This window comes from Pavona decussata, unplaced genomic scaffold (genome assembly GCF_977016875.1).
Source record: "Pavona decussata unplaced genomic scaffold, jaPavDecu1.1 SCAFFOLD_6, whole genome shotgun sequence".
NCBI classification, from domain to species: Eukaryota; Metazoa; Cnidaria; class Anthozoa; order Scleractinia; family Agariciidae; genus Pavona; species Pavona decussata.
Window position 1 is genome coordinate 7,234,720 of NW_028145430.1, and position 13,284 is coordinate 7,248,003.

General features: G+C 37.8%; 3 protein-coding genes across 4 annotated transcripts in view; 1 reads left to right on the forward strand and 2 right to left on the reverse strand.

Annotated features, from left to right (window-relative positions):
• On the forward strand, positions 1 to 10,334 carry LOC146489538 (malate dehydrogenase, cytoplasmic-like). Its single transcript, XM_085109346.1, has 8 exons — positions 1 to 118; positions 1,610 to 1,708; positions 4,381 to 4,477; positions 4,984 to 5,159; positions 6,030 to 6,152; positions 6,956 to 7,132; positions 8,720 to 8,833; positions 9,954 to 10,334. The coding sequence occupies exons 1-8, from the start codon at positions 116 to 118 to the stop codon at positions 10,161 to 10,163; spliced, it is 999 nt and encodes a 332-aa protein (XP_084965472.1). The 5' UTR covers positions 1 to 115; the 3' UTR covers positions 10,164 to 10,334.
• LOC146489539 (uncharacterized) overlaps positions 10,269 to 13,284 on the reverse strand; it is an 8,179-nt gene continuing 5,163 nt past the window's right edge. The window contains exons 7-9 of one of the 2 annotated variants that reach the window (XM_085109375.1): positions 12,783 to 12,891; positions 11,720 to 11,809; positions 10,269 to 10,654 (exon numbers count right to left, since the gene is read on the reverse strand). In XM_085109375.1, the coding sequence (XP_084965501.1) occupies positions 10,622 to 10,654; positions 11,720 to 11,809; positions 12,783 to 12,891 (232 nt within the window). In that variant the 3' untranslated portion in view covers positions 10,269 to 10,621. Of the gene's footprint in view, positions 10,655 to 11,719; positions 11,810 to 12,782; positions 12,892 to 13,284 lie in introns of those variants that run through there. The other variant, XM_085109378.1, reaches the window with a different exon arrangement.
• The window catches only part of LOC146489540 (small ribosomal subunit protein uS10m-like), a 24,330-nt gene continuing 21,527 nt past the window's right edge, over positions 10,482 to 13,284 (reverse strand). Inside the window, exon 9 of the mRNA XM_085109356.1 lies at positions 10,482 to 10,495. The gene's annotated coding sequence lies outside the window, so the exon portion shown is untranslated. The remainder of the gene's footprint in view (positions 10,496 to 13,284) is intronic.

Below are 13,284 nucleotides of genomic sequence, written 5' to 3' on the forward strand. Positions count from 1 at the left end.
TTTCAACATTAAACTTCATTTCTCTCGGACGTGCAGCGTGGCACGGCACGGAACTTTGAAAAGCAGTAAGCAAGGTATTAGCACCTCATTGGATTTGTCCTTCATTGCAGAAACGATGGTAAGTACATAACCATGAAATATATCTCCTTCATCTCCGACATTTTGGCGGCGTTTCATGGACTCTGTTTCGTCCGCTGTTGACCAAAATGAGTTGACCTGGAGCTGACCGTTCGACACAATTCACGAAGCTTTAGCTGACTCATGGTGACTTTTTACTTCAAAGTAATAAGTTGGAAAAGAGAAAAGTTTATCTCTTGTCTCTTGTGATTTCGTTTATCCCTTGAATTAACAATCTCTACTATGTACCTTATGTAGCTAGATGGCGCATTCCAGTAGGGGTGCAAGTCCTTCACCAGAGACCTGTCATTTTTTAAGGATAAAAAATTTATAAAATCCTCAGTTCTCTCGTTGGTTATGGACCTTAAAAGGAACCAAGATAATTGTGTAAATTGTGTGGTATAAACTGTCTTGTAGCTACCATTAACGCAGTGCGAGTATTTGTGCTGGCCTCAGGAGAATGCAGTTTGGGCCGTCATTTCAGTATCATCCCCTCCCCCCCCTCCTCCCCCTGGTAAATGTGGGTTGAAGCTACAAATAGAACGCAGCTCCAAAAAGTGTTGCAGACTACTGTGTGTATGCTGTACTGTTGATTGTTTTTTCAAATTACTGATGTAATGTACGAGGCTCCTCAAACAATGTTTTTGTGTCCAGGGGCCCATTTCTCAAAAGTCCCGGTAACTTACTGGGCCCGATAAGTGATTTTGGTGATAAATGTTTCTCAACAGAAGTCAATTTTTGTTACCTTTGAATACTAAATTTTAAAATCTTATAATAATATGAAAACATTGGCCAAATACCATGTCTGTAATCAGTTTGTAATTGGCGAAAGAACAGTTAGAGATATACTTTTTGGGCCTGATAAGTTTCCGGGACTTTCGAGAAATGGGCCCCAGGCCCGATACTGAAGCTGCTAAGAGGGTGTTTAGCTATATGGGGGCTGTTATGTGGAAGGACCTTGGCAACAAACTTAAACATGAGACAAAATTCAACTCTTTCAAGTAGGCTCTGACTTTGTCTGGAACTGGGACGGACTGAGAGAGACTTTGCATTACTTAATACTTATTTAGCTATAGCTCATTAGGTTAATTTTTGTGCAATTAACTGTAGAATTGTTTCTTTAAGTATTTGATATTTGTGTCTTTTTAGTGTCATTGTTTTGTAATTTGATATTTAAATGGCTCGCTGGAAGAGCATTTTTAATGAAGTGATACCGTTAATAAAGCTACAGTACAGTACTTTACATCAGTGTTACTACTACTACTGCTACTATGTTGGACATTGCTTTCAAAACATTCAGTATAAGCAAGTGGCAAGAGGTCTTGGATCAAAAATCCGGATTCGGATTTTCCCAAAGAAACGCACCGTTAGTTTACAATATCAACAGAAGGTTCCAGGATACATCTAGGTGATGATACCTAGCAAACTCTCAACAGACCATTGCATTGGGCACTGACTAATAATATTTATATATTGTCTACCTGTTTTGTAGGCAGAACCCTTGCGCGTGTGCATCACTGGAGCAGCTGGCCAGATAGCCTACTCACTACTTTATTCCGTTTGCAAAGGAGATGTGTTTGGATCTAATCAGGTAGCTAAATATTTATTAATAATGGGCGATTCCAGAAAATATCCATACCATACCACGGACGGCTTTTAGGATATCCGAAGGGGAGGGGGGGTTCAAGATAATGGAATTCTGAGGGCATGGGGGTATTTACGATTGGATATCCGAAGGCACTGGTGAATTCCACAGGTGGGATTTCTGGAGTAGAACGTGTAGAGTGAGGTCCTTGAAAACGCTATTGTAGTGGACTTTTGTAGTTCGAAAATAAAATTATCCACGAACATATGACTGCGGAAGCAGAAGACAAGCGTCGATAGATCATGATACATTTCATATATACTACATGAGGCATATGGGTTGAGAACACTTTTCGTGCACACTACATGACATATTAAAGTACGCAACGAGACTCGATGGTATATTTGACCGCTGAAAGATTTTAACTGTCTGAATTTGAGCTATTCTGCTTTGTAAACGCCAAAACAGCACAAGAAAACAACGAGGAGTAAAACTGCCGTAAATGGTGTTTATTATTATAGCCAATTTCGGACTTAAAAAGAAGTTTTCACAGCCTGGCCACTAGCGGTAGGTTTTTCTTGACGCTGAAGAGTAAAGCTTGTCGCCTAGCGCCGCTAGATCACAGCCCTGAGGAGGCATAAATTCATGTTCGTTTGTTCATATAGGCATTGCTAAAGTCGAAAATGTACTTACCAGAAAAACCAGAAATTCTGAAGGGGAGGGGGGGTTCACGATTATGGAATTCTGAGGGCATGGGGGGGGTAACGCATTTTGGAATTTCCGAAGGCAAGGAGGGGTTAAAACATGGAAGCCGTCCGTTGTTGGGTATGGATATTTTCTGGAATTGCCCAATGTGACAGTCTACAACTATTTTTGTGTCTAGGGCTTCTAGAGAAGCGTAGACACTATGTCATCGGGTTAAGTGTAAGAGTGTAAATGCCACAGGAATCCCAAATGGAATCCTATCGAAAGCCGACGCTAATCCTCGACTGACCGAGATCTAAGCGATTGTATTTCTGGATCAAGACAATGGCGACAATACAGTAAATGATGTTTTCCGACGTTGATTTGCTTTTTACAAATAGTTTAAGTGATGATTTGAACCAGAATTCTGTAACTTCTGTAATTTTCATCGCAACGCGCCCGAATTTACTGCGAGTGATCGCTTTGAACAAACACGGAGTGTCTTCAAATTTTACATGCGTGTTTGCACGCACGCAAAAAAAAACTGAAAATTTTTTGCCTCTAATAGCAAATGCATGGTTTATTTCAATAAAATATTTTGTTGGAAAAGCTTTTTGTTGATTTTTGTGTCTTTGTCAATTCATACATGCGTTTGAGAAACGACAGATGCGTAATCAAGGACAATGTGCATAAGGGGGATGAAATTTGATATGCCAAAGGTGTTCATCAACATGCCGTGAATTTTAGCAATTTTTGCGTTCAAGTGTGTTTTTCGGCAAATGATTAATAGGTAACCATATTATTTTACGTCAGAAAATATTTGTTTAATCATTCCAGTTTAAGCAGTTAATTTTGGAAGCCAACGATATCTATTTATCTAATGCGCATTTTAAACCGCTCTAGGAAAAAAATAATTTATGCGAAAACTATGGAAACACAACAGGAGTCCAAGGGTTAAAGAATGATACTTGCCATTCATAAGTTCAGTATAGATTAATAGTTTCTGTTGCATTTTATGCCTACTTTTCAGATTAGAAGTTTGCTTTCAGTACTTTATGTTTGGAACTTTGCTGCATTGCTTTCAGTACAAAGTTGTGGTTCACGTTGTAAGATTATATAATATATTGTTTATGTTAGAATAAAGTTACAGTTCTCCTCATACAAAATCTTTGTGGTAAACGATACCAGCTTAATCTCAATCTCACCAGAATTCTGTGCAACATTTTTACAACCATTTTTTTATCTCTATCCTATTTCCACTCCTCCCTCTTCGTTTTCATTTCAGTCTCATTTCCCTTTTCTTCAATTCTTTTATATCACATTTTTATACCAGTATTGCAGAGACACATGCAGTCTGAGACTGCCTATTTTTTTTTATTACACCCATTTTGAAATCACTGGTGATCCTCGTGCTGCGCGCTTGTTCAATTTTTGAAATCACGTGTATGATTTCAGACCAAATTGCACTCCACTCAGTTCAATCACCATTATAAATATTGGTAATTGAACTTCATGTCGTGCAATTTGGTCTGAAATCATACGCGTGATTTCAAAATCAAACGAGCGCGCAGCGCGAGTTTGATTTGAAATCACAAGTATGATTTCAGACCAAAATTGCACGACATAAAGTTCAATTACCACTTAATTACATCCATTTTGAAATCACAGAGTTAATCATTGTCAATATTAATATTCTATTTGTGTTACTTCATTTCCATTTTGATGGGCTAAAGAAAGGATGCGATTTAGAGCAAAAAATGGTCCAATTTGGGAATAAATTGCACTTTTTTGGACCAATCAGATTCCAAGGATCACCGGTGATTTCAAAATGGATGTAATTAATCAAGATATTTCTCAGCTGATGTTTTGGATGCCTGCAAAATTTATATCCAGTGAAAACTGGAATAACCCCACTTTTTACTTTTCCATGTACAGTGTAGTCACATGTTTGAGTCTAAAAATTACTAAAAAATAATGTTTTTATTCATTGTTAGCCACTGACTCTTTTGTTGTTGGACATTCAACCCATGATGGCTGTGTTAAATGGTGTTGTGATGGAGCTTCAGGACAGTGCCTTCCCCCTGTTACATGGTGTGTATCTTAATGCCTAATGGGGAACTTAAAGAGTGGCGACAGCAACGCAAATGAACATGTCATTTGAAAATCTATTTTATTTGTGCTACTTCACAATTAGTTTAAATTGTTCAACTTGCACAAAAACAACAAACTACCTAGAAGGAACAAAATTGGTTGGAGTCACAATCAAGTTTAGAAGGAGAATAAAAAATTTGCCTGGTTGTATGATTGCTGACATTCTCCACAAAACCTTAAATTTGGTCATTTCACATTTTTGCTCTGCAGAGGATGTCAAAGAAATGTTAATACCAAAATTTAAAACACACATTATGAATGATTGTTTTTCTTAGTTAAACTTAAAATTAGTTGTTTTGTTGCATTGACGTTGCCACCATTGTTGCTTATTTATAACTTCCGTTATATCATCACCTTACATTACTGCAGTCACATGCTGCTCTTAAGTGCACTTGCTACTGGGTTAATATTTAACACAATTTGCCTTTTTTTTTAATTTATTTCAGAGGTGATTGCAACAGATGACGTGCGAGTTGCTTTCAATAATATTGATGCTGCTATTTTGGTTGGTGCCATGCCACGGAAGGAGGGAATGGAAAGAAAGGATCTGCTAAAAGCCAACGCTAAGATCTTTGTTGAACAAGGGAAGGTATTGGATGAAGTGGCTAAGAAGGCTGTAAAGGTATGATATGTACAGTGAAGGCACATTGCAATGTTGAGTAACTGCTTGGCATTTGATCATTAGACACATGTATTTTTTAAAAAAAACTTTTCAGATCCTTGGCATTTCATTTATTATATCTCCCAGTTATTACGCGCAGTGTGATTGGTCAATTTGGCGGCCCTATTTCACTGTATGGCCTGCTAAATTTGGAAGTTTGATGGCCCGATTAACCTCAGCTATACAATAAATATCTTACTAACCATGTTTTCTCGGTCCGTACTATAAGTTATGGACCAAGTTTTTTCCCGTTGATTCATGGCCCATCATGCTTTGTGTTTGGACCTCGAACTCGGTTAGTAAGAGATATAAACTCTGGCAGGTTGATTTGAAATTGGGAGCAAAATAATAATAATATTGATTACAGTTGTACTGTGCAGGATTGATTGTGGAGGAAAAATGAATATTTTTTAATTTTTTATAAACGGTATTAGGAGAAAGAATACTACAAATAATGCACAGTCACTATCCTTTCTGTGCTTTTCTTTGGGGCGGCAAAGAAAGACAATTAAAATAAACATGACCCAAAATTGAAGGGGTGCCTGGAAAAAAGCCCTAAGTGACTCCTGATAAATGGCTACATTCTCCTTCCAAATTGCCTTATATTCGCTTGTGAAATAAAGGAGAATGTGACCTTACATCAAAAGTCGCTTAGGGCCGTCTTCCATGCAGCCCTTCAATTACACGTGCACTGTATGTACATTACGTTTGGATTTACCAAGCCCCTGTGACTTGTAAATATGTAAAACATTTCTTGTAGCATTGTGTAGTGCTGTGACCATGTTTCTTTTTCTTTTTACCGGTATGTTATACTTCACCTAAATGTTACAGATTCTTGTGGTTGGTAACCCTGCAAACACAAACTGCTTGATTGCTCAGAAAAGTGCCCCATCTATCCCAGCAAGAAACTTCACTTGTTTGACAAGATTGGATATGAACAGAGCCAAGGCTCAGGTAAGTTACATGTAGAATTAATTGTGATTGTACAAAATTTAGGGACTCAAAAGTGAAAACTTTGAAAGGAAAGTGTGAGCTAAGTTGATTGCACTGTTTCAGAAAGACATTAGTGTTCCTTACTCTCCAAACTTTTTGGTTGCCCTTGGCCCTTTGTATAATATTGCTGCACCATTCAATAATAATTATAGACTCTGAACTTAATCCCCAGTGACATTTGCATATTTTACTGCTGTCAATCACAATAATTATTACAGTGACAACCGGCTGAAAGCAAAAATACAGAAACTGGCAAAGTGGATTGAAATCCACCAATCACAGTGCAATAAGCCAAATGTTTTTGTTTTTGTAGAGGTCTGCTGCACCCTGGTGGGTAACTTGGGTATAAACGTGACGGGGGGGGGGGGGGGGGAGGGGGGGTCAGATGTATTTTTCTGGGTCTAAAATTTTCAACTCATGTATTTTTTTGGGTTGAAGATTTAACCGCGTATTTTTTTGGGTTCGAATTTCCGCCAGGCTAATAGTTCTTACATAATTCAAGCCAATCATGTATTTTTTTGGGTCTAAAATGTCCAGTCTTGTATTTTTTTGGGTGCACGCACAATATAAGGTCCATGTATTTTTTTGGGTGCAAAATATTAGGCTCCGTCAGACCCTTCCGTCACGTTTATACCCGAGTAACCCACCTGGGCTGCTGCAGCGATTGATGACAGTGAAAAGGGTAACGGTTGAATCTTGAACTTCGGAGTCCATTATGTTATTGACAGGAGATGTAATTTTTCTATTCACCATTGTGGTTATAGATTGCTGCCAGACTTGGCACTCGAGTGGAGCAGGTGAACAATTTGATCATCTGGGGAAACCATTCGTCGACTCAGTACCCTGATGTCAATCATGGCACTGTTGAATTGTCAGGGCAGCGTGTGTCAGTTAGAGAGGCTGTCAAAGACGACAGCTGGTTAAATGGCGAATTTATCCAGGTATTGAGTGATCCTTTGAAAGTCTGAGCACTAGAATGTTAAGTCCCCTGAAGTAATTTGTGAGCTACAGTGGAACCCCATTAAAAAGACCACCTTGGGGCTGTGAAAATCATGGTCGTAATAACGGGGTGGTTGGATTAATAAGGTTGTGAAACTAAGGAAAAGATTGGCATTTCAATTCATTCAGGGCGCAGAAAAAGTGGTTGTAATAACAAGGTGGTCATATTATTTAATTAACAATGTGTTCATAAGGTGGGGTTCCACTATAATTGCATTTCAGTTTTTAAAGGTGTGGGTGGTTTGTGAAATGTAAATGAATCATTTTGAAATCTTTCCAAAAAAGAAAAAAAAAAAGATTTAAAATACTTGGGAAACAATTGTTATCTTTGAAATACTTCATGCTGTACATAAAGAAAAATTTGTAGCTTTATACCATCAATAAACTAGGGAAACTTCTGTGGGAACTCTAAAATCTCGGTGGCAAGGTTCACAACTGACATGTACAGGTAAATTTCAAAACTCTGTCATGTGTGATGTAGATTGACTGCAATATTATTCTATTGTTCCTATCTTACTGGAACATATTACTAAAGATAGTAACTTTCAATAGACAAGCAAATACTCTTCTGACTTGCAAACCGATAATCATTACAGTTCTTGGTGTTACAGTTTTTATTTATTAATACTATTATTGTTCATTAAAGTGCTTATTTTCACTCTGACGATGTGAAAAATGATGAGGGTAATCTTTAATGACGATGTCAACATGACAAAAGTGGTTTGCAGAAGGGTCCTCTAGAAAATTACCAAGAACAAATAAAAACCTAATCATAGAATTTAATGAAAATATATATATATATATACACAAGTTAAAAGTAGAACTAAAAGGATCATAAAATGGCTTTTGACAGTCCACGTTTAATTTAAGCAGTCAGTGACTCTGCTTCCTTTATCGTGGGATCTAATCTGTTCCAGATTTCTGAACTAAAATTAATTGACGACTAGTGGCCCCATTTTCTATTGGTACTGGATTTGTGGATATCATATCTAGACCTGGTATAATAACCCTGAAAATCGCCATTAAAGAAGATTGGAACTGTGTGGCAAAAATAGTCATTAAGTACCTTATATAAAAATGAAGCAAGCACCTTAATTTGCCCTTTAAATGAAGGAGGTATCTCTAAACACCCTCCCATGAGCTACCAAAAGTAAAAATAATAATTTACATAGAGACTAACATGCAAGAGACCTTTATCACATGGTGGCCATGTTGACTCTCAGGAGAGTTAAAAGCTTTGCTTTTGCATGGCAAGCCTCACACTGAATTCGCGTCTGGTTGAGGCTTGCCATGCGAAAACCTGACCCTTAGACTCAACATGGCTGCACAGAGTGTGTGCATGCCTGCAGGTGAGCAGCCGAGGAACTGGGCATAATCAACTTTATTTAAATAGAGGGTAGCACACATAAAAACAGTGATCACTGAAAAACTAGTGGCCCTCATATAAATATACATGTATACAGAATAAAATTAGGCGTGTGCTCTGTACATAACCAGTTATACATTTGTGAAACTGTTTGAATTTTTAGACTGTCCAGAAGCGTGGTGCTGCTATCATTAAAGCTCGTAAGTTGTCCAGTGCAATGTCAGCTGCTAAAGCCATCTGTGATCACATGAGAGATTGGTGGTTTGGTACTGGTGAGGTAAATACAAAGTAGCATTTTTTATGAAAGCAACTGTGAGCTTTCCAGTGTTTGCACACACACCTTGTGCCTCCTTTTGTTTCTATGCACATGTTCTGTGCCTCGTGGGATGATAAGAGAAACTTGGTTTGTTAAGGATGTTGCCCATGTAATGTGGAGGTATTTTTGCATGGTTTATAACCATGTCGGCAAAGCAGATCTTAGCAAGGGTGTTGAAATCAAAAAGAAAAGTGGAGCTAACCGTTCATTATTCAGAGATAATGAAGCTTCAGTTTGAGATAAAATGCCATACATTTGTACATGTATGTATTTGAAAGCTTTAAAATAAAAATATTGTTGCTTAATAATCTCTGAAGAAATGCATTGGTATCCAGGCTACTTTTCTTTTAGGATTCCAACATCCCTTGCTAGGACATACTTTTCCCACAGTCATAAACTGTACAAAAACACCTCTCTCAGGGATTAAGAAACTTCATTTCAGAGAAGCAGTAAAATAAAACAGGTTATTATCCCATTCCATAGAGAATACAGCCAATCAGAAAGCTAGAAACCTGTTGCATATTCTGCAGTATGCAGCAGGTATTATTGTCCGAAAAAATCCTGGAATTCCACGCGGCCTACAAAGGCTTCCATACATTTAATGAGTAGTACCTATACACTTTCAAGAAACGTTGCCAATCTGTTGAATATTTTTTCACTATAATTGTGTTTGCTGGTAAAGCATTAAAGAGTGGCGTTTTGTGTTAATTCAATGAGTGGCATGGGATAAATTAGTTATGCAGAGCTTTCTCGTGGTATACCGTGAACATCCCACTTGTGACTTGATTTTTCTTAGTATACACACGGGCTCATTTGTATAGTAAATAAAATCAAGTCACTCGTGGGATATTTCACGGTATACCACTCAAAAGCATTGCATAACTAGTATATATTTTTAACCACCAGTTTTAATACACTGACTGTTCTTGTTCTATATATGAGAGAGAGAAAACTCGGACTATCAAGAATCCTGCCCTCAAATCAGCCATTCAGAGTGCACATTATATCAGCTACAAACATGAGCAATAAAAAAAATTATAATAATGTGAGTGAAGTTTTTTGTGTTGATCTTCATTTGCAGGGTGAGTTTGTGTCTATGGGCGTGGTGTCGGATGGTTCATATGGCATCCCCGAGGGTATTGTGTACTCCTACCCAGTGAGAATTGAAAACCATCAATGGCAGATAGTACAGGGGCTGAGTATTGATGACTTCTCGCGTGAAAAGATGGATGCTACCGCTAAAGAGCTTTTGGATGAAAAGACCGCTTGTGAAGGATTTCTTCAGCAATGACTAGTTACATGTACCTCACATATCTGATGGGTGCATTGTATGACACATTGTAATGCAACTGTGTAATATTTAGTATAGGTCGGAGTGGAGTGCTGTACACTACAATTGGTTGTTTGATTTATTTTTATTATGCTAAAATTCAATGAATTAAAGATCAAAGTCAACCCATCATCAAGATGTTTTAATGAGTATGCTTTGAAAATCTGATGGCCTGAGAAACGTGTGTTTCTGTCCATACGTTCCTTCCCAGGTCTGTTTAGTTTGATTTGAAGTTGGTTTGGTTTTATCACAGGATCAACATTAATGTCTGTGAAAAGGCCTCACACTGTGACCTTAGCCCTGAAAGACTTTCACATCTCTTCCTTGTTGAAACCTTTTTCACTCTTCATCCTTTTTCTTCCTCTCTAAACTTGCATAATTTCCTTGATATTTGAACTGGTTGCACTTCATCTCATGGGTTATGAGGGAAAAGGAAACATTTCCATTTTTTTCTGTGGATGAAATTGAGACACATTTTGAGATTTACAGTCATGTAATTGACTGTGCAGATGTAAAACACCATAATAATCCCCCATACAAATTCATGTGACAGCCAAACAGGCCCTTAAAACATTCTGGAACTCAAATGGTGACGAGTAACAACTTGGACGACAATCTCAATGTACTTGAGCGGCTTTCTACACAGCGTTTTTCTCACCAAAATAAAAAAGTATGAAGACTATATACATCGGTTGAGTGTTTTTAGGTTATTTCTTTTAATTGTGCAGTTCCCGAAAATATCTATGCTCCCGCCATGGAAGGTTTCTTGTTTTGCACCCTTCCACCACCTAGGAAATTCCAGTTTAACATCATACTTTGCTTCTAAAAGTTTGACTTTTTAAGACCCTCCACCCCTTAGGAATTTCTGATGACCTGGGTATGGATTTTTTTTTTCTGGTTGAACTCCAAAAAAGTGTATTACTATTATTTTATTGTAATTGAAGGAGGGGAGAGACTTAGGTGTGAGAGTATGTCACATTACTTTTGATAGTTTACGATCCATTGATGGAATGATGGACCGAACGAGCAAGCAACATTCCCCGCGTTACAATAACTTGTTTATTGTGCATGCATTCCTTGCATGAGTTTAAAAGGAGGATTTTTGAGGTGATTTCATCTGGTTTGATGTCCATCAGGCTATCAAGCTATTTCTAAAGGAAAGAGTTACACGAGGTACCCATACATGTACCTACCACAATAACTTGAAATAAACTGATCTTGACTGCTATATTTAAAGCGGTAAAAGAGCTTAATCTTGAGCTTAGTTTACCATCAAACAAAACAATTTTCCAAAGTTACTTAACCACATTCAGTTTTGAAGACTGTAAAAAGTGTGTTCCTTCCTCAATATACGGTAATATACAACTCTTGAAGGGCCCATCTATGGTTTCTAGGTAATTGCTAAACATCAAACTCTAGCCTGCCACAACTCAAAAAAAAAAAAAAAGGAAAAAAGCAGCTAATGGACAAAGAAGGGCAAAGACTAAGAGCACTACACGGTAGCATTATTTTCTTACCAGTTCCATATGAAATGACACTCCTTCTGGGACATTGTCTTGCAAATACTTGATGAAGATAACTGACTTGTCAAATGGAATCTTACCAATCTGCGTATGATAACAATGATCAACTTGCTGCACTGCACTGCACTGCTCTAATGTACTCTATTGCCAGGACTCTCTACTCCACTCAACTCAACCTCACCCCACCTGAACCCCACTCTCGCAGCCCCACCCCACCCCACCACACTAGCTGCACTCCACCCCACCCCATTACAGTCCAAGCAAGTCAAAGTAGAGTTGATTCAAAGTGAAATGAAGTCGAGACAGTAGATGGTACAGAGTGGAGCAGAGCGTGGTAAGGTAGGCTAGGCTAATGTAAGTCGTGTGAAGGGGATGGAGTCTATAATGTACTTTGACTTGATACAAGTATCTCACTTCAACTTAAACTCTCCTGTGACCTGCTGTGCTATGAGCCAGAGTATATACTCTCTATAATAGTATTTATTAAAAACTGGATTATTGCAATTCCAGGTATAATTGACTAGCTTAGCAGCTATGGTATATGAGCCATTAATTATACCCTGCCCAAGAAATAGCGACCATTAAATTGTATTCTGGTTGTTCTTGCAAAGCGAAATCAGCAAGGTCAAGCAATATTTTTTGATTGTTTCTAATTTATTATTAATCCACTCACACTTGTTGGATATGAGATGTTTATAGCCAACGAGGCGCGTATCCATAATCACATATCCAATGCGCGCTCATGGAATAATTATTAAACACAATAGACTGAGGTGGTACAGCCTTGAATAAAAAGGCCATAAAATTTAAATATTTCTTGTTAAAATATGGGACACATTCAGAATATGTAATTGTGGGAACACGTCTACTAGCCTGCAGTGCAGGCTTAAGTTCTGAACATGCATGCTCTGTAAGTAATTCTTCTTTCGTTAAGTCGCTGCCTTGGATTTAGAAAATGGACAGAGTCGGGACAATCAAACTTTAATTTACCAACGGAAAAACCACTTGCACTCTACCAATCACATTTTTATTGAATTATTGTTAAAGTGATGATAACCTGAATAATCCAACCTTTCTTGTTAAAGTGATATGTTTTACGGAGTTTTTTGTAGTTTTCTAGAGGCTGAGTTGGTGTTGGAGTAAAGTGCTCTTCTGTAAGGTTAAATCTAAAAAAAGAAAGGAAAAAACAAAACAAAGATAGAATAAACTTGTAACAGTCAAATCCATGCCAGTGATAATGAATACCCAAAAATAAATTTTTTTATGTATTTGCCAAGTCAAAGCCTTAAGCACATAATATAGTGCACTAACAATTTCAAATTCATTTCAGATTACATAAGGGGCTTGTCCTGCAAATCTGATCTGATCTGATCTGGGCTTATTGTTCACTCAAAACAATTTTTTGGGTGGGGGTGGGGGGGGGGGGTATTGTTGCAGTGAATTTTGCATATTGTTTGAAACAGCTAACTGTAGGCATAACAGCCTATGAGCAAATAATAATTATTTACCTGGTGAGGGTAGGGGGGGTGGCTTTATATCAAAAGGATTTCACCACTTTT